General features: G+C 37.0%; 1 protein-coding gene across 2 annotated transcripts in view; it reads right to left on the bottom strand.

The window, feature by feature from the left end:
* thoc2 (THO complex 2) overlaps positions 1 to 22424 on the bottom strand; it is a 106157-nt gene that overhangs the window by 28474 nt on the left and 55259 nt on the right. For both annotated transcript variants that reach the window (XM_052020987.1, XM_052020988.1), the window contains 12 exons: positions 22137 to 22233; positions 21496 to 21613; positions 20541 to 20720; positions 17297 to 17461; positions 13523 to 13798; positions 12933 to 13074; positions 12297 to 12454; positions 12080 to 12208; positions 11806 to 11937; positions 9768 to 9952; positions 5854 to 6038; positions 3459 to 3561 (listed from right to left, as the gene is read on the bottom strand). In XM_052020987.1, the coding sequence (XP_051876947.1) occupies positions 3459 to 3561; positions 5854 to 6038; positions 9768 to 9952; positions 11806 to 11937; positions 12080 to 12208; positions 12297 to 12454; positions 12933 to 13074; positions 13523 to 13798; positions 17297 to 17461; positions 20541 to 20720; positions 21496 to 21613; positions 22137 to 22233 (1870 nt within the window). The remainder of the gene's footprint in view (positions 1 to 3458; positions 3562 to 5853; positions 6039 to 9767; positions 9953 to 11805; positions 11938 to 12079; positions 12209 to 12296; positions 12455 to 12932; positions 13075 to 13522; positions 13799 to 17296; positions 17462 to 20540; positions 20721 to 21495; positions 21614 to 22136; positions 22234 to 22424) is intronic.

Genomic DNA, 22424 nt, shown 5'->3' with positions numbered 1-22424 from the left:
CTGAGGCAAAATACTTATTCAGTTCATACACCATTTCTTCGTTCTCCATTACTACCGCTCCAACATCAATGTCCAGTCTTGCCTCTCTTTTACCCTTGATATATCTGAAAAAACTTTTGGTATCCATTTTTATATTATTAGCTAGCTTACCTTTATATTTCACCTTTTCTCCCATTGCTTCTTTAGTTGCCTTCTGTTGGTTTTTAAAAGCTTCCCAATCCTCCAGCTTGCTAAGTTTTTGCAATATTATGTGCCCACTCTTACTTTTATGCTGTCTTTGACTTCCCTTGTCAGCCACGGTTGCATCATCCTCCCTTCTTCTTTGGAATGAAATGATCCTACATTTTCCAAATTAGCCCCAGAAACCCCTGCCATTGCTGCAAGAGCCCCCTTCCAATCCTCGCTCATGTCTCTGTAGTTACTTTTACCCAACTGTAATATCGACACATCCGATTTTAGCTTCTCCCTCTCAAACTGCAGGGTGAATTCTACTATATTATGATCACTGCCTCCTAAGGGTTCCTTTACCTTAAGCTCCCTAATCAAATCTGGTTCATTACACAACACCAAATCCAAAATTGCCTTTTCCCGAGTGGGTTCGAAAAATAGCCACCTTGCAGGCATTCTACAAACTCCTTCTCTTGGCATCCAGTGCCAACCTGATTTTTTCAGTCTACCTGCATATTGAAGTCCCCCATGACCAACATTGCCTCTCTTACATCCTTTTTCTACCTCCTGTTGTAATTTGTACCCCCCATCCTGGCTACTATTTGGAGGCCTGTGTACAACTCCCATCAGGGTCTTTTTACCCTTGCAGTTCCTTAACTCTACCCACAAGAATTCTACATCTTCTGAACCTATGTCACTTCTTGCTAAGGATTTGATTTAGTTTTTTTTATACCAACAGGTCCACCCCAACCCCTCTGCCCACTTGCCTGTCTTTTCCATAGGATTTATGTCCTTGGATGTTTGAGTCCCAACTGTGTTCTTTCAGCTACGACTGTGCGACATCCACAATGTCATACCTGCCAATTTCTAACTGCACCAGCTCATCTACCTTGTTTCGTATACTGTGGGCATTCAACTGCAACACCTTCAATACTGTATTCACCACCCCTCTTCTCAAATTTGTCTCCATATTGTCTGAAGTTAAATTCTTATCCCTTTCTAAACTATGTCTTACTCTTTATTCTGGAGACTTCAGTGACCTCTCCTGTGCTCTCCTTCCCTTTTATTTTATCCATACTTTTCTAATCTGTTGAACCCACGCCCCCCTACTATTTAGTTTTAAGCCCGATCCACGGCCCTAGTTACGCGATTCGCCAGGACCCTGGTCCCAGCATGGTTCAGGTGGAGCCCATCCCATCGGAACAGCTCCCTGCTTCCCTAGTACTGGTGCCAATGTGCCACAAATTCAAACCCACTTCTCCCACGCCAATCTTTGAGCCATGCATTTAACTCTCTAATCTTATTGACCCTGTGCCAATTTGCATGTGGCTCAGGTAACAATCCAGAGATTATTACTTTCTCGGTTCTGCTTTTTAATTCAATCCCAAAATAGTCAACATAAAAGTCAAATCACTCAATGTTTGCCAATTAACTTTCAAACATCTGTCGGATCCAGTTATTTTCGAATCCGCAGGTTCTTTCAGGAGTCCAAGAATGAGTTGAAGACAACTTGGTGCTTCACAAAGTTTTATTGGAAAAGTTTAAAACAAAGAAACAGTCACAGAGCACATGGCACTAGCTTTACTGCAAGGAGATGAGCTGAGACAAAGGAACTAAAAATGAGCTAGGGCTGGGGGAAGAAAGCAAGAAAGTGATTACCTAAAAGTGACACCTTTTATACCTGAGAGAAGAGGTACTCCTTAGCTAACAATATTCCAATCAGAAAACCTATTAGGTACCTGTGGCAAAACCAACCAATGAGAAAACACGTATTCACGTGATGGACGAACCAATAGGCTAAGAAGCGGCCATTACTTGTACAGCCACTTGAGGTGTATTAAACACTTTATAAAGCTACTTAAAACAGTCGAATCCAACAATGCTTATAAAATGGAAACTTGTGCACCATAGCCTATAATTTCAATACCAAACTTGAAAAGGGCTCATTATGCGATGAGGCAAAGACTTAAAGACTTTCACAGGCAAAGACTTCAAGAAAAATCAACCTCTTTATTTGGGCTTACAATTAAGACAAAGTAGTAAACTAGTATTTGAATGGGCAGCTCTCGAGCTGTCTTGGACACTATCTCTCCTTAGCCAATAGGGGATTTACTAGTTCAACTGGCATTCATTTTCAAAGCTATTCACAATTGTTACAAAGAATAACAGCATTTGGAGAGTCAATGGTGATTCATTTAAAACAATTCATAATTGATTGACTTGAATTTTTCAATGAGGTAACAAAAGGTTAATGAAGGAATGCAGATGATGATGTTGACATGGATTTTCAAAAGACGTTCTATAAAGTTCCACACAAAAGACCAGCAACCAAAACTCAGACCAATGACATTAAACTGTCAGTAGCAACAAGGATTAGGAAATTAGCTAAAAGACTGCAGCAGAGTCACAGTAAACTGGCATTTAATACTTTTAGCCAGACTGATGTCATGTCTGAGATCAATTCTGTGGCCATGGTTTTTCAACATAAATTATTTAGGCATGGATGTGGAGGGTTTTCAGATTTGCAGATGACACCAAGTTTATAAGTATAACAGACCTTGAGATGGATAGTAACACACTGTAAAACAACATGGATGGGCTGGCAAAATTAAAAGATGAAATTTAATAAGTGTGAAATGAAACAGTTAGGTCGAAAGAACAAGGAAAGACACTATATAGACTAAATAGCACAGTTCTAAACGTGTAAAAGTCCATAATTTCCTTGAAAGTGGTAGGGTGGATTGAGAGAGTGAATAAAGCACTTGGGATCCTGAGATTCATTCAACAGAGGTGCAGAGTAAAAAAAGGACATAAATTATGCTGAATTTGCAGAAAACATTGGATAAGCCATAATTCCAGTTAAAGTTAGAATGTAGAAGCTGGGGTTATTCTCCTTGAAGCAAAGAAAGTTGAGAGGTGTTCAGAGAAATGATCAGGACTATTTCTATTTTCACTAAATTAAACACAAGGAAACAGCTCCTATTAGCAAATGACTCAAGGTCTAGTGACAAAGATTTAAAAGTTTGGGTGAAAAGTTCAATGGGATTAAGAAGAAAATCTTCTTTACCCAGAAAAGAGTTATGATCTGGAACTTGCTAACTGTCCCATTGCTTGAAGAAATGGATAAGGACTTCAGGGAAAATATTTTGCAGGAAAATAGGACTGATTTGATTTACTTGGAGCCGATATGGACCTCTCTCTTATCGTAACAATTCTATAAATTTGCCTGACCATCCATCCATGGTACACTTAGACATTTCAACACACAAATAGGAAGGCCAAATTCTTACCTATTTATAGAATTGGTTCCATTACTGGCCATAACTTTGGGTATTGTATTAGCTGCTTTGTTGGTAACTTTAATGGCACTCTGAGATTTCTCCTTCAATTTATCTGTCAAAAAGAAGGTAAAACAGACTTTTTAAAACACTCTGCATTCAGGATAGGAGCTTCCTGTAGGTCTATTCAAAAACAATAAATAATTATTTAAGGTATACTAATGTTTATAACATTAAATATTTCTAATATACAAAACAATTATGACAATTAAAATAATTATGAATTCTACAAAGGATCTATGACCTGGACTTTGTACTCGGTGACAAAGCAATGGCCCTTGTGTGTGACTTCTTAGAGTGCCATCCACAAAGATTTAGTGATCTGTGGCAATGTAGCCCCATTTCTGACAGTGGTAACTAACATGTCAGGTTAAAGGGATCACTGACTCTCAGCAAAGTTGCTTTGCATTTGGTTGAGCAATCAATTACATTAAAAGAATCCTTACAGACAGTGAAGGAAGGAAAGGAGGAAAAGCATAAATTTAGCTCATGCTTTAACCATTTACAAAACATACACATGATGACAGCAGAAGTTCAAATCCTAAACCTTGAAAATAAAAGTTTAAGATTGCACTATTTAGTATTAATCTAAGAGAATACAAAATATAGCCAATTTATTTTGGTGCACAGAATTGACTAAGCCATAAATGAAGGCAAGAACACAATCAAAAATATGCATCATCTCTCTCTGGCTATTTTATAACATGTGACTTGAAAATATCTACATGCAATTTGTCAATACCTGTGACTATTTGAAATTCATAAGCTATCACTGATGGTGGTGAAGGATAAGAAGCAGCACAGCATGTGAAGGACAGCTCGAGCTACACTGGTTCAATCACACCTTGAGTATTGCCTGTGTGAAATTTGCACATTTTCTGTATGACTGGGTGCATCTCTTCCACATGCTCCCATAACATCCTCTTAGGTGTAGTTAGATGACAAAGGAATCAAAAGAGAAGTGGATAGTTAAGTAAGCTGCAGAAGTCTCACAGAGAAAGAGGGAGATATGGGACTAGTGGAATGACCCAATTGGTCGATGGCCTCTCTCGGCACTGTAAAAAAAAACTTGCACCCGCCAGATCATCAGCAAATCCACAGGGATGAGCGAGGAAATCAAATTTGGATCACTTTTGTCCTCCATTTACAAAAAGAATACAAAATTTTGCTGAGACTAGTAAATGAAAAACAAAAAACTCGAGATGCTAGAAAACTAAACAGAAATTGTTGGAAATACTTAACAGGTCAAATAGCATCGGTATGCAATTATTTATTGCATAATGTCAATATTGCAGGTTGGTAACCCTTTGTCAGAACTCCTTCTGACAATAGGTTTTGACCTGAAACATTAGGCAACGTCTCTGGAAAGAGAAGCAGTTAATGTGCCGAGTGTTTCCAATATTGTCTGTTTTCATTTGCAGAGACCAAACTGGGTACATTAGTTCAAATTTTAATCTAATTCCTGAAGTAAACAATCACAAGCTGAGATTCCTTTGGCTTACATCGAGAGCTGTACCCCAATGTTTTAAACCTCACTTAGCGTTCATTTGGGAAGTCTACATAATCCATTTGACTTTTTAAATAAACAAGCAAGGAGCAATTTCTTGCAACATTTCAGATTTGAAAGCACAATTAAATTAGAAGTATTTTGAAAGCAAATTTAATGGTGGAATGGTAAGAGAGAGACCATTAAGTTGAATTTAACTTGAAAGATCCGATTTGGTGTTGGAATGGGAGAAAGCAATTAAGCCCCTGGAACATGACCGATCTGCAGCTTAACTCTACATTATTGTGTTTGTCCTCTTTTCATTATTCAGTACAAACACCAACAAATTACAATGGAACTAATACATTAAACTTGAAACATTTTTTTTTGTAAAAAAGGTTAATCATTTTTGTTCTTTCTCTTTAAGACAACATTGAATTTTGCTCCAGTTCGGTTGTGTAGCTATTTAGCATAACCACATGACAGTAAAGTACTATTTTAACCAGTGCTTTTAGAAATGAATATTGCCACACTATTTAGTCATTGAAGACTCTGCAGTTAATCCTCATCCTGCCCTGGTCCTCATCCATAAAGATGCATTTTTCCAGCAAGCATAATCAAATAATCAAAAGCCTGTCTGATTTTTCCCCCTCAATAATATATCACTACCAAGACCAAATGCAGCATTCAGAGTTCTCTTATCACTGAGATCAGCAAATTATGTGCAGATGATGAATTGAACACAGTCTTGACCAATAAATAATTGCATATCATTGAATTATTGCACTATTAATCCTAAAAAGCCTCCAAGAGGTGATCAGTTGCTACAAATGTTAGAAATAATGAAACGATTTTTCTTACCAGTTTCCTCATTTGTACCTTCTTCAGCTTTGGCTGCATTGGTGGTTGCTGCAGCAGGTTGTGTGACTGTGCCTGGTCCATTCTGAACTGTTGCAGGTGTTGCGCTTCTTGCTGGTGGATCCTTGTGATGGAATTCATTCTCAGGGACCATGTATGGTTTCCTACTTTTCAACTGGCCAGAATAGCTGCAAGTCGCACAGAGTGTTAAGCAGAGAAAAGAAATCTTGGAAGACGATTATAGTTCACTTGTAAAACATTAGATAAAGTAATTTAAACAGTTAATGTAAAAACTAAATATTTGCGTTGATAACTTTGATCAATGAAATGGATTTTCAATTAGCATTTAAAGGAATAATATCTAAAACACAATTCTCAAATTAAATGAGAATGCAACAGCTTTCAATCTTTCCCAAATTTCTAGTGGCTCTGCAATGCAGCTGTTTCACAGCTGTCGGTTTTCAAATTCACATTAGACATACATCACAAAGCAATCCCATTCTTCCACTAATTTTCCCTGTAATCTATTATCCCCACATTCCCATCACTTCCCCCCAGATTCCACCATTGATTACACACTAGGGGTAATTTACAGCAGTCAGTTAACCTACCAACCCACACATCATCAGGCCACTGAAGGAAGATCAAAATTAACTGAGACTAAATTCAAGATCAACTAACTCAGGAGTGGCTCAGATCAGATATTTCACCAAAATGATCAAATCAGAATCAGAAAATAGTCCATGTTTACTGTGTGGAGATTTCCCAGGTTAATGAATTAAGTTGCTACAAAATACATGAACAATCTTATTAAATGACCCAAAGTTAACACAGCTTAGAAATAAAATATAAAGAGAAATAGATGCAGGGATGCTCAAACTAAATCATGCACAAAACTATTACTAACGCACAATCAAATGGCTAACTGAAAAAAGATTATTGAAGTAAACTGCAAATAGTGACCAATGACACCTTGACATGATCCCAAACAGCGAAAATATTTTACTGCCTTTTGAAGTAAATAGATTTATATGAAGTACATACAATCTTCTGTCTACTACTACCCTCATTAGAATTCTCTCAACTGAAACTACTGGCCAATCTCACATGCCAAATGCCCTCTTAACCACCTTGTCTACCTGTATTGCCACTTTCAGGGAACTATTCACTTGTACCCCGAGGTCATTTTTCCACAACACTCTAGGACCCTGTCATTTACCATACAAGTCCTACCCTGGTTTAAACTTCCTAAAATGATTCACTTTTCATTCTTTGCCATTCTTTGTGAGCTCAGAGAATTATGAGCAGATTACATCATGCACGGCCAACTAAGAACCATCCTAACAGCCAGTCCTGTCTGAATTTCCCCCAGAAATCGTGGCATCTTTTGGCTTGCATGCCCTTCTGCAGAAGAATTCCATGGTCCACTGCAGCCAACGTCTTTCCAATCATGTCGTCAGCAGACATCTTGAAAGCTGCTCATTCAACATTGTTCTACTTTAAACATCAAGAAATCTTACCATGTTGCTTATATTTTTCGGCTTACAGTGGAACTTAAAGGAATTGTGAAGTGCATTGGGATAACCCGATGTAATCAAAGGCACTATACAAAATTTTTAAAATCTACCTTGTCTTTCAGATTTCTCTGAAACATAGCTTCGACTTGAAATTGAGGTTAGGCTAAGCCTAAAAGCACCTCTTTCACAATCTTCAAATTTCTTAATAAATATAAAGCACTGCTCCATTATTATAAGAATACTGCTTTTAACCTCTGTGCTAACCTCTTGGTCACCAATTAAAGTTATTCTCTTCACTTGACAAACTGAAAGGCACACGACTCAGGCTGAAAATATTGAAGGACAAGTTAAATCAGGAAAGTGACAAGAGACACTTGTGCAGCAGTCCTTTTCAGAATGGATTGCAGGAGATCAGAGTCTGTGCAAATGATTTCTCCACCCATCCCATTACATTGATAATTCAAACCATGAATACTGGATTCCAGATTTAATCTTTTGCTTCCCCCCCCCCCCCCCCAAGTTAATATTCAACAAAAGTTTTTGTTTTAATTTGTTTTGGCATCCCTAGAATATTAAAAGAAAACATTTTTCCCCCAAATGAGATATGAATTTAATTTAGTCATGCCATGTTAAGCAGCAATTGTGTGTTGATGAATTTTCAGTTCAAAACTGTATTCCCCATTTCACTGTACAGTCAAAATCAATAATTCCATTAAAGATAGATTTGCATTTATAACATGCCTTTTATCTTTTTCAGGGTATCCCAAATGCCTTAGAGACAATTAAGTCTTTTTTCCAAAAAAAAGCAGTCACCATTGTAAATGTAGGAAAACCTGCAGCAAAATTTGGGCACTACAATTCCCAAACAGCAATGTGAAAATGACTACACAATTTGGTTCTTATTATTATTGATTGGGGATAAACACCGCCCAGAACAGCAGGGATAACTCCCCTATTTTTCTTCAAAATGGTGCAATGAGATCTTGTGATCAAGGATGAATGAGATCATCCACCTGAGTGCAAATGGAAACTCAGTTTCACGTCTTGTCCAAAAGACACGATGAAGAATGTAACAACACTAGTTCAGTACTGCACTGGATTGCCTGCACAGATTTTGGGCTCAAATTGCTGGAGTGAGATTTGCACTTGACTGAAAGGCTGAGAGCACCAACTAAGCCAATAGTCCACATTTCCATTATTAATGATGTATTGTTTCTTGATCATTTAAAAGTATATATTCTTGTATGCCATGTTTAGTCATTATTTACGAGTTAATAGGAATTTCAAAATTAATTGTGCATATACAATCAACATACACACTTTTGCTCTCTAAATGATGCAGCTTAAGCTTTTCATTTGAAATTATATGTTGAAAAGACTTCTGAGGATAGTGGTCTAAAAACTGCTGTGATGAACTAGAAAATGGCACTTGGTTACTAAGATTAACCAATGAAACTTTTGCATTGATTATATATTTTGCTGCAAGTGACTGAAAGTGGGAGATGGGAAATAGAGCAGCACCATCTACAGGTTATCTAGGATTGCACTACACATAATACAACTAATCATTTGAAGGAATTCAGCGGGTCAAGAAACATCTGTTGAAGGCAAAGGGATGGTCGACACCCTGCATCAGGACCACCTCGATCTGAAACACTGGCCATCTATTTGCCTCCACAGATGCTGTTTGACCCACTGAGTTCCTCTAGCAGTTTTTTTTTGTTCTATATTCCAGCATCTGCAGTCTCTTGTGTCCACACAACTAAATATTTCCTTAACCAACCAGGCTGAACTGTTCAAATTTATAATGCAAGACCAGAGAAGAGAGAGGAAATAACTGTGAATGAATTCTGGTCTCCAATGAGGTCGTGACAGGCCAGAGATCAACTTTTCTTCAAACAAAGTAGCTACAATAATTAAAACCTGAAGGAATGAGGCATCATATTTGCAAGAGTTGATATTCAGTGGCACACTGGCTCACTAGCTTTGATAAAAAGAGCACTTAAATGCAAAATTAGTTGAAAACTTGCTGATACAAGAAATTCACATTGCACAATACATTTGAATGAGAGACTAAACAAAAAGATTTTCACAAAGCTAATAGAGGAGCAGTGCATTTACAACATATCCAATGTTTATATTGGTTGAGCAGCTGCTTCACGATCACATTTATAATGGTGAACACCCATTAACCTGAGTGTCTTGGCAGCGCTATCTGGGCCATTAAACTAGATTTTCTGATAATGTTACTTTAATACTAGCATTAATCTGTTCATTGCAAGCATAAATCCAAATCAAAACCAGTGAGGCTGAGGCTGATCAACCAACACCAAACCTCAAAGATATTTTCCATTATACTACTTTGCATTAAATCACATTCATTTGACTTCACTTTGTTACCCCATAGCCAGAGCATAGAGATCAGGTCTCTTCTCTTTTTCTTCTTGGCAAATTTTATGCACTCTTCGCTCCAATGCTTGACCTAAATTCAGTACTTTGGGATACCAAGGGAGGACTTTAGTCAATACGATCAATATATTCCGGATATGCACATACTCGCCAGTTTCAAGGCAGTGCACAGATGCCTGAAAGAGAATGGAATATTAAGACCAACTTCAAAAACTGGTTCACATGCTTCAAATACAAAATGTAGCAGCATTTTGATATATTTATCCATATAACGAGGTTCTGTTTTTTATGACTAACTATTGATATGTCCTGAGAATCCCTTTAGACAAAAATAATTAAAACATGCAATATTTTAAAAAAGGAATAACCAGTGAAGTAAACACAAAATAAGTCTCAACTCAATAGTTTCGTAATCAATAACCAATTCCAGTAAAGCTGTCAGTCTGAATTGCCAATTCAAATTGCTTTTCTGAGTGGAAACAACACTGCAAATAAGCTCTGTATCTTTAAGCCAAAATTGAACTTGAACTCCAGGTTTAGATCATGCCATATTTCTGGATATACAAAGACAAGAAGAACTTGGTCAGGACTGTACTCATAGTCAGCACAGAAACAATTGTAGATAGATAAATGTAGGTCCTGTTCTGCATGGCTCAGTCACATATTGTTGTCATTATATTAAAAAGAAAAGGCTGCCAACCTTGTCTTTTCTCCACATGAAATAAAGTTGTATTTACAAAGATCCAGATGTCTGCTTAATTTTTGTCCACCAGCAATAGAAAACCAACACTGAAATTTTACATCATTATCAGGTAAAAAGGGCAAACACACAAAAGACAGAACAACCACACTTGAAATTTACGAATACAATGCAAGACGCTAATCCTTGCAACAATACAACTCACAGCCCTAAATCCAATAGACATTCTACCAGAAATCCTGCCCCAGCAAAGTGTACAAAGAAAAAAAATACTGGTTCTGTGTATAATGATAAATATTTATAATGCATTACTTAATAGCCTGCAGTTCCCATGGCCTGCTTACAGCTGTAAATCGCAACCTCACCTGTAGTCATAGACATAGTAACAGAACTGATGTGTCTGTGCACGACCAAAACATTAGCTGGATATGGTGCAACGGCCAAACTATTTAACCTCTCAAGTAAAACTCAGTCGAAACCTACATATGTCTTCTTAAAAATTATACAGATTTGGTTGAGCAATGCTAATACATCCATTTGATATCATCCTTGCAAATCGTTAATCACATTCTTCACATTTAAACATTGATGTGTTAGTCAATTTCAAAGACCTCATCAGGACCAGTTTAACCAGGAATTTGTTTGGCCTGTTGAATAACCACTACATGAAGAAAAGCATCAAAACAACTGCACAGAATTTGACTCACAGACTGCTCTTTGCTGCCTTAGGTTGTTTCTGGTCAATTAACTTTTGTTCCATTTATTAACATTGAGGGCACAATCTTAGAATTAGAGGGTACCGGTTTAAAACAGAAATGAGGAGAAATTTCTTTAGCCAGAGGGTAGTGAAATTATGGAATTCTTTGCCACGTACAGCTGTGGAGGCCCAATCATTGGGGACGTTTAAGGAGGAGATTGATAGGTATCTTATTAGTCAATGTATCTAGGGATCTGGAGGTAAGGCCAGAAATTGGGGCTAGATAGGAATACTATTAGTTTAGCTCATGGAGCAGACTCAATGGGCCAAATGGCCTACTTCTGCTCCTTTGTCTTCTGATCTTGTGATCATGTTGGCAGATGAACACATAATGCAATTGGCTTCCCAGGGCTGCCTTAGAAAATTCATAACTGAACTTCATTTGGACTGAAGATTGAATTGACAGCCATAAAAATTGCAGCTTCTGGTAATTTGTGATCTCTTTTTCAGTTGATGTCCCTCTTGTTTATCATGACCAACCCCCCCCAATCACCCACATCCTATGCTTTGATTGCAGCAGTATCGCTTATTATTTCGGCCAGAAAGAAGGAAAAGACAAAGACAAAGCTTACTTTGGTCAATTTGTAATGCCACTTATGTACAACATGTCTGAAATTCTCATAATCTAACTGGTCAGCCTTATTCCCTCCATCAAATCCACTTGCTCGCAAGATTGTGAGAAACCCTGGGTAATTGCCACATTCCTGAGGGAGAAAAAGAAACAGAAAACAACTCAGCTGATTACACTGAAACTTCTTCCCTGGGTGCAAAGAAAAAACTGACATAATGAAACAAGAACTAAATTGCAATAACTTATTGTATCCATAACAATATTAAAAGGGTTACCTTATCATAGATAGTTCTGTCACTGTGCCACCTGGTAACCGTCTCCAACATGCTACAAAGAAACCTGCCATAGCGACTAGCCTCATTTTCTGTGCAGCTTGCAACAGTGTATATAATGTCAGAAAAAACCTAAAAACAAAATGAACAAACATTAAAATCAAAATGGACATAAAATGACTATTGATATATATTTTTAAAAGAATATAAAGTATTTTACCCGATCATAACACAGAAGTGTGGAAAAATTAGGTGTCTTCAACTGATGAACTAATTCCACAAACTTAGCACAATAAACTGCATCTATGGCTGAGAAGATGCACCTTGGGAAGATGCACAGTTGGAGGAATTTTGTAATGGTCTCATTTTTGGTAGATTCTGAGGGAATTAAAACACAAATAATTAGTTAAGTGCTCTGTGAAATGAAGGCATTTACCCAGTCATGATGGATTGCCACCAACATCAAAAAAAGCTATGAAACTGATCTGTCAATATTTTAATGTTTACTCTGCAAATGACACAATCAAATCATGTTGAGTTACTACTGCCCACACTAATTGCTCTAAAACCAGAAAGAGGTGGAAAAAGAATTAACATTCCCGCTCCAAATTGGCATCCAGTGATTCTTACTGCAAAGAATATGAACAAAATTGTGATCCTCGTTGTGATACTTACCACCTTCAACATTTAAAAATTTGGTCAGAAAAGAAATAAAAAACCAAGCAAAGTACACAATATTAAAAATGCTATTTGTTTTTTTGTTCAACATACATCATGAAAACATTAATATCAACATATATAGATTCATAATTTTGAAATGGATAAATTAAACTACATTTAGATTCCTATTACTCACTAGCAAGTAACCAGTTATCTTTTTCCAGTTTTAATCTCTGCAGAACTCTATGACCATGCTCCAGTTGCTTCTTTTCTTCTTCCTGAAGTTTATCCTGTAATGCAGTGCAACGTTCTTTTTCCTTCTTTTTTTTATTCAGGGGCTTGTTAAGAAAAATAAATTAACAGCTGTTAATAAGGTCATGCAACAAAAAGTTGAAAAGTTTTTAAAGATAACTTGAACTTTGACTTAAATAAGAGCTTCAAAGGCAAAATATTTTTATGTAAACTGTCAATATTGTTCACGATTACTTGAACACATTATATACAGGATTAAATTTCATCAAGTTGCTTAATTAAAGTATCTATTTTAAGAATGCAAATAGAGTGGTGCATCTCAACATTGATCCACCCATTAAATACATAAGTTATCTCAATAATCAATTAAAATTGTCATTTTCGACATTAGTCAATCATTTGGCACAAAGGTAGTCGCAGGAACAGTGTCACAGGAATAATGCTTTCAGGCAGTTAACAAAATCTGGGCGACAGGAAACGGTGTGAAAATGCAAGGAGCTCACTTCAAAAAAGGATTAATTTCTGAAGCCTTACCATTTCCTGATTGTCATCAATAGCTTTCATTTGGATCTTCAATTTGTTCACTTCACGGTCATAACTAGTACTGGGGACAGCAAGGTCATACATAGAGAGGGACCAAAATGTGGCATAGAACTGAGGGCTGATATCATCCCACACTTTGGCAGGGTGAAGCGAAACCACAGCATCGTGTACAGGTGCCATTACCAATTCACATGCATTGATGTATTTGTGAACTTTCTGTTGTTGTTTGTTCCCTTTTTCAGCTTTCTTCAATTCATCATATTTGGACTGGTAAAAGTATAAATATATTCTGTTAATGATTAAATATTAATAAAATTTAATTATTCGTTACAAAACCTCTTTTGTATATCCAACACAACAACTATCCATGTAGATTCCATTTCATAGCTGCTTCTTCATATATTAAATGAGATCAAGTTCAATTACAAACATACATATATGGAGCAGGGTGAGGTCACTTGGTCCCTCGAACCTGTTCAGTCATTTAAGAATATCATAGCTGATCTGATTATAACCTCAGCATCCCCTCTACCTGTGGTAAGTTTTCAATCCCTTGTTTATCAAGAATATACCTGCTTCTGTCTTAATAATATTCATAGACTGCTTCCACCAACTCTTGAGGAAGACAGTTGCAAAGACAGTTAATCCTTAGAAGAAAAGAAGTTTCATCACTTGCTGTATCAGTATATTGGCCTCCTGCGAATCATGCACTAGGACACCCAGATCCTTCCATATCTCAGAACCCCCACCCGCTCAAAATTATTCAAAGACTACTTCCACCACTGTTTAAGGCAGAGGTAGCTAAGGGGGTGAAAGGCTACTCTAGACAGAGGGGAAATTCAGAGTTAGCAAAACAATAGCTAACTCCTTGATATCGGTGTCCAAAAATCAAGATATTAAGGATGTTTATATAAAAAGGAACAAATTTTGGATCTTGAACCTTTGCACAAATGCAAATAAGAGAGATTCTTCTGGTAAACCAAACACTGCAAATCAAGTTAAATGGATTAAACACAAGGCCCAAATTTTTACCAAAGTACAGACTGAAACTAATGAAGAGATATTAGAGGCCAATTTCTCAGGTATTTCATCATACCAGCAATCATCATCACAGATGGTCAAGCTCAAATAGCCCAAAGGATGCCTAACTGCCATCCTGTAAAGTTGTGCGTAGAATTCCTCCTTAAGTGTCATAGATAACTCTAATAGCTATGGTAATATATCCAATATCCTAATAACTTATTTTGACACTATTTTTCTCACAGTTTCTTTCCAATTTCTTTTGTTTGTTTGTTAGTGCAAAGGTAAAATATAGATAGTTCCCTGAAACACAAATTATCTTATAACAAATTTTAAGCTTCTCTGCAGCTAAGGAGCCCAAACTAAGCTTATACGTGAGTTTTTCTGAACATGGCCTAACTAAATTAGTCATAACCTAACTTCCCTGGCCCCAGTGTTGATGTTGTAAATGACTCCCCTTCTCTGGTCTGTCTCAGTTCTCTTCCTCAAAAATATACTCTTTTAAAAGGAAGGTACCATCTCATAAACTGAGCTATACAGTGCAGAAACAATGGAGACACGAGAGACCTAGATGCTGGAATCTGGAGCAACAAACAAGATGCTGGAGGAAGGGTCTCAACCCAAAATGATGACTATTCATTTCCCTCCACAGATGCGGCATGACCTGCTGAAGTCCTCCAGCAGATTGCTCGTTATTAAAGAAACAGTCCGACGCCCACCATGTCCATAGTGACCATCAATTACCCATCCACTCTAATCCCATTTACCAGCACTTGGCCCATAATATTGTATCTTGGCAATTCAAATGGTGCTTGTCGAGACACCTCTAAATAATGTGAGAGTACCTGCCACCACCACCTACTCTGGCAGTGCATACTACATTCCAACCATTCCCTGGGTGAAAAATTTCTTCCTCAGATCACCTCTGATGTAGTGAGAGCCAACAGAAGAAATCAAGGCGATGCATAGTCACATCCAGTTCAATCAGTGCAAGTTATGCAGCCACTAATTAGTGCCCAGTCAATCCTTAGTTGACATAGTTCTAAGATATGATTGCTTTTGACATCAAATGGTGCAACAAGCTTTTAGGCAAAAAAAAAAAACAGTGTGAGGAACTGGGGAGAGAGTAGTCAAAGTGATGGTTTATGTTGACATTTAAGCTGCTCGCAGATACAAAATTTCACCCTGGACACACTTCTTTAAAAGGTGCTGAAAGACCAGGGAAATGTTTTTCTCCATTTATCTCATCTTTCGTCAATGAGAACTCTCTCTCTAAACATAAAAGGTATGCTTCTATCATAGTTTATAACTTAGTGTTGTAAGGGGGCAAAGTATAACAGCACACAAACAAGAGGTTAAGCTAGACTGCAAGATTAATTGACAAAGCGGACAAAACTTCTGCTCAACAACCGATAATTTGGCAATATGTGATATTATCAAGGAGAGACCATGAGAGTTGGCTCATGTGCAAATAGAAAATCAAATGGTGTGGTCAAAGAAGTTCCTTCAAGGAAAAGTAACTGTTTGCAGCAAGTTGACAGAGGAAAGTGCTTGGCCGAATAAAAGAAAAACAAATTTCAAAGCCACAGTGAAGATGAAAACCTTGCTCAGGAGACATGAAAATATGAAGACAAACACATAAGAAAGGAATTCCAAAACACAAGCTGCAATGGAAAGTCACTGCAGAGCAAAAGAGGATACACAAGGGAGCTCATGAAGAGAAACCAAGAGTATTCTTGGCAGAGGGATCATGGGATATTACAGGAAGGGAACTAGGACAGATGCTTGGGAACACCCAAAGTCAGAGCATGGGAATAGAAAAAAAAAGCTATTGCAGGGGACTCTCTGGCTGTGACTGGACATATGAATGGGGATTAGAGAGTGGGGGGTTAGGGCAGAGAGAAAAGGGTGTAGATAGAAACTGTGTTATCAGTAACAAAATATTCAGATAAGATAGGCATAGATTTTCAGAACTTTGAAGAGGAATATTTCCAAGTTGTTGTTGACGCTTGATTCAAAGGAGAGATGGCCAACACCTCAAAAAGGCCCTGAACAATGCAGGCTAACAAAAGCCAGGAAGGAAAGATGGGGAATCAGCAGTTTAGTCAGAATATGTTTCAGGGAATATGAGCAATAATTAGTTCAATGAGAAGAGACAGAAGGTGAAGAAGAGAAAGAGGCGAAATGTGAGAGCATGACAAGCTTTATTTCTTCAGTAGGAAGAAAAAACAAATTATGTTGAAGTTTCAGAAGTGCATTAAGTTCTGATGTCTTGGTTATTTCAACTTTCTTCATTTGTACTTACATTTCATGTTGTATTCCTTCTGCCAATGATGACAATCAATATAAAATTGTGAAATTAAATGTATTGAGGTATTCAAGAGTGACATATTTTTGGACCAAAGTTTGGTATTTTATCAGGGCAGCAAATTTATTTGGTGCCTCAACAAGCCCAATTTCCCCACACACTGCAAGAATAAAAAGGGCTCTCCACCTTCAAGATATTCTCTGGCCACATCTAAATACCTCAACTTAGAAACCCACTTGATGATTCAATGTTCATTTCCAAGCATGGAGTCCACTGCAAAATGAAAATTTGGTGGAAGTCTACATATTTAAAATCCTCTTATCTGTGAAACATACTAATAGATTGTCAATATTAAAATACTGGAAGAGAAAAAATGTAATCTGCATTCTATCTGTGCATTAGAAAAAACTAGCTGCCAAATAAAGAAGCATACCTACCGAAATGTGATGTGCATACATAGGACGTGACAAGAAAAATGCAGCATCATGAGGTGTGTGAAACTGATTGCAAAGAACATCAATTGAAGGCACTCGTTTGATGTAATCTTCTGTACTGAGATTTGAAGCTAAAAATCCTCCAAACTGCACCAGTGTATCATGGCACTGCAAAAGCAAACAGGGTATTTAGATTGGGCTTCAAATGGTATTACAAATACCTTGTATTGCTTCTTATTTCATAAATCTGAATGGACAAAGCATGAGAAAAACATAATATTAATTTGGTAGTGTCACATCTATCATTGATCAACATGCTGTCACTCATTTTTTAAAATCTACAACCTGTTAGAAAAATTACTTTGAGGTCATAGCAAAATTAATCATAAATAAAATTAAATTACAAGTAAAATGAAATTTGTGATCTAATGATAGGCTGCAGCATTGTGCTGCATCAATGCACGCAGGAACTGTGCTGAGAAAGATCTACATTCAAATATAAAGTCAAGCAAAAACAAATTTAATGCAACATACACTCACAAAGTTAAATCAAAACTTCCCATATCTGCTCCAGTCCTAACCTCAAAAGAAAATCATTAATAGAATTTGTTTTGCAATTTTGACAAGCTTGCCTGATGATCTGAAAAACAACAGCAATTCATGCTAAATTTTAGATGATTTTATTCTTCCGAGTCATGCTAACTGAGAATGAGGTTTAAGTGACCAAACAATTTGACATAGGAACTTAATAGTGACAGGATGATTAAAAGCACATCATTATGGGTTGCTATCAAAGTTCATTTGTGAACGAGTAGACTGAACATATCAGCACATAGTTCTTTCATGATGAAACTTTACTTTTTTTCCCCGTATATTATGATATTAAGTTTGGCCTTGCAGATCTAAAGGCATGCTGCCATAACTTGTGAGGGTACAAAGTGAGATGTTCTGGGGGGTGGGGGGAGCCTTTGTGGTGATGTTGGTGGTTGTGGAGAGGAGAAGATGTATCAGCATACCATTATTACAATTAAGTTGTGAGAATGGATCTTTTGAACCTTATTGTTCTGCTATAAGGATAGAGTACCTGAATGAAAAATAACGGCTGCTCTACACATTTTATTTGGCTGGTAATGGACCAGAGTTGCCATTACTTTGATTGCTCTAAATTTGATCATTTCCCTTAAGATGTGAGCAGTCTATTGACATAACCAAAGATTGAAAAAGAAACCAATATCAGAATTAACTCATGATATCTCCAGCTGACAGCTTGAGGGAAGTTTACATAGATTTGGAGGCAAAATCTTCTTTGCAGTTCATCAGTTACAGAAATTGGGATAAATTAGCTGGGAAGAAAGGGAGGGGGCAGAGTGAAGGGAATTACATTCTTCATCTGAGAAAATAGTTTCTTGACCAATCTATTTTATTGATTGAAAAGAAATGTGCTCAACTTAAAGCTGAATAACATCTCAAAACTAGTTTGGAAGAGAGTGGGAGAGGCTGCAGCCTGGCCTGAAACTCAGCCAGCAGGTATTCTTGTTCAATGGGTCTGAAATGAGAAGTCCCAAGAAATGGTGCAATGTCTGCAAATGAAAAAAATTGCACTAATGAGGGAAATGATTTCAGGCGGTAGAAGAAAGCTATGCTATAACAACATTGCGCCCAAAACTGGAAAAGAAGTAGGGGGCTAAAATGATGCAGGTCATTTTTTTTTAAACAAAGTGTCATAATATCTGAAACCTTAGAAGTACATAATACCCAAGACTGCACCCAAGAAACAAATCACTGGAGTTTGAATCACCAGCATCAAAACTATCATTCTACATTGAATTAATTGAAATCAGAAATTAAATTCCACATTGTTGTTAACATCAGAATTAACACAGCAAACAAATTATCAATCATGGTACTGCGTCTTCTGAAATAATATTGTTTCCGTCAACAGAAATGCAAAATTACGTGTTATTGGGGAAAAAAACAAATCAGTGTTAGATGGAGAGAGAGGGAAAAAATAGAACTACAACCTTCAACTACACTTCAATGTAATTCTGACATCTGGTGCACGGATGTGAAGGATAAGGGCAAAGGTTAACAAATATAGGCTGTAGGGTTGATCTGCAGAGATCCGCACTTATTTGCCAGCAGACAGGCCCATAATTCGACTATCCCTGAGGTGAGGCTATTCTGTTCAGCAGAGCGCCAGCTGGAAGATACCTATGCTGGACTAGCCTATCTAGCCTGCCAATGGAAGATCATGCTCTTGATCATGATTCATGAAACAGCAGGGTGCAGGTAGCTGTTCTCGGCACAATGGAAGCTCTGCCCCCATGTGTTTCAAAGGAAAAAGAAATCTGTTTGTCATTAAGTTCAAGAGCTGTTCACATCGGAATTGCTTTTAGATGCTTAGCTTTAGATTGGGAGGAAAGCGAATTTGAAACTGAAATTTCAAACGTTCTGAGCAGTAAGGTAGATGTATTTGAAAGGGTAATGCAGGGTTATTATGAAACTGCCATAAGCAGGTACATTTGGGAGATTCTTTTTGCTTAAGTGTGGTTGTTTTTATGTTTAAGTTTTTATGCTGAGTAGTTTGCTCTGCTGTTTGATACAAGTATGAAATAATTTTGAAACTGAAATGCAAGACAAACATAAAAGGATAATTGCACAAACACACTTAAAAATGACAATATTCAGTTTTGCCACTGCAGATACCAGCAATATGATATAGATAAATTATGTCCTCTTTAGTAGTATGCATTGGTAGTTGTGAGCTAATAAGGTAGCAGAGAGCTACCTCACTGAAAAGCTTAACCCAAAGTGATAGCGCTCCCACAATATCAAGTTAGAAATTCCAGGACTTCTTCCCAATTATGAACAAGGACAAAAGTCAGGATAATATGCCACTTGGATGGGGACCTTGGAGGCAATAGAAGTCGCATGCACTAACTGTCCTCATCCAAGTAACTGCCAGCTTGAAAGGTGCAAAACAAGTCTTCAACATTACTGCCAGGCAATTTTAACATTTAACACATTTGAACTATAGTGTGCTGAAGCAGGAGGACAGTGTTTGAGTGTATTACAGTTTGAACCAATCGGACTGCCTTGTCAAAATTATTGTATTCCACAGATAAGAATCAACAAGCCTGAAAAGCTAAATTCCTAACATTGCTTTGACAGGCTTTATAAACTACTCCCTAGAAAATCTGTTACAGGTGTGTTAGTAAATTTATTAACTGCATATTTTAATCCTTACCTGATCATACAATTTCCCAACTAATTTAAGATGTTTCTCACCCCCCTCCTGGAAAATAACACCATTTCTCTGCTGAGCCATAAGGAGACAAAGGGGAAGTGCCAGGTCGTGGTCAAGCAGTGCATCTTTTAGTCGCTGGGATGATTTCTTTGTGTTCCTAATTTGTCCAAAGTATCCACCCTGTAAACAACAGCAAAAAAAAACAGAAATCCCTCACCACCAAAATAAATGCCCCAATAGAAAACTTACAAAAATCACACACAAAAAAAATCAAATGGAATACAAGAAAATAGCAGGAGTAGGCCACGATCGGAACTCTTTTTGTCAGTTCTCCACAGACCTCAACTCCCCTATCTTTCAAAATTATATCTACCTCCTCTTTAAATACCTCCAGTCATCTAGCCTCCACAACCCTCCAGGGTAAAAAGGACCAGATTCACCACCCCTGTGAAAAGAAATTCCTATACACCTCTATTTTAAATGAAAATCCCCTTGTATCTACATCCCTTCTTTCAAAACTTCCCCACTTGTAGAAACAGCTCAACATCTACTCTATCATTCCCTTTAGGATCTAACATGCTTCACCAAGATCATTCTTCATTTTTTTGTTGGTTGTTTTAAAAAATTTAAATTGACCGTGCTTTTGGAAACAATTGCTTAAAGCAACAAAAAAGCTACTTAACTTTGCAACCCGCCCATTCATACAGATTTGTAATCTGGTTTAATTTGAAGAGAAACACCACTGTAAACAATAACTGTGGAGCATTACTTCATTGTCTTAAACATTCAACAAATTTTCCTCATCATTTAATTCACTCCAGTGTAAAGAACAATAAAAATAGAGAACACAAATTAACAGTATCATTTTAGTCATACCTCAAGTTACATATGTATGTTTATAGTAATATTACCAATTTTGGTCAATCACTTGATTAAGTATGCAAAAATGACTTGCCTCTGCTTTTAACTGCTCTCCACCAGTCATAGCTTCCAATTGCTCAGTTGTCATTTCCTCTGTAATTTCGATACCAGCCATCTTCTGTACCACTTCTTTCAGGATCAGAAGATCAAAACTACATTGAACGTTAAATGATAAATGGTACAAAGAAAATCAATGATCAAAATAAATATGTTTTAGCTTTATCCTTCACTATTAATATTATTTACCATATCAAATTATCAGTGAACAATATTACAGAACTTCAGTAAATGCAAGTATGTACAAGTTAAACTATGACAAGGATTGAGAAACATTGTGGATATAAACACGAGCCTCAATTTTCTGATATCAAATTTGTCTTCTTGCAGCTAGCCATTAAAACTAAAATCAAGCCACTTATAAAACCAGATTCACATACACAAAAAGATTGAGCTGTAGATCTGTATTTAGAAGAGTCAGTTATTTCAACTGAAGTTCATATCACAGATTATAACTGCAACAACAAAAGATCACATAGATTGTAGCACCTTTTCCCCTAAAATCTAATAAATCTTTTTATAAACAGACCGCACAGCACAAGACAAAAATTTGTTTGCTCAGAATCACTAGTTGCTCATCAGTACACATTAAAACCCGAAAAACAAATAAAACTATACCTTTTCCCAGCCTTCAGCTGATTTGCAACATACTGCAGAAGACCAGTGAGTTCTATTGGATATTTTCTGAATATTGCACCACAAAAACTTGCGAGACCTGTTAAGAAAAAGGAACTGCAGTCTTCAAAACATTCAAATAAAACAAAAGATTTCATTAAACGAATCAAGTCCATTAGTCTTGGAAAATTCACTTAAAAATACAGCAACTACATGAACAATACAAATTTAAACTTCACTAAATTTATTGGCTGAAGTTCAAGAGAAATGCTGTTGCAAACAATAACTATG

Source organism: Pristis pectinata, chromosome 8 (genome assembly GCF_009764475.1).
Source record: "Pristis pectinata isolate sPriPec2 chromosome 8, sPriPec2.1.pri, whole genome shotgun sequence".
Classification (NCBI taxonomy): Eukaryota; Metazoa; Chordata; class Chondrichthyes; order Rhinopristiformes; family Pristidae; genus Pristis; species Pristis pectinata.
The sequence above is the reverse complement of the archived record's forward strand: the minus strand, read 5'-3'. Positions and strand labels throughout refer to the sequence as shown.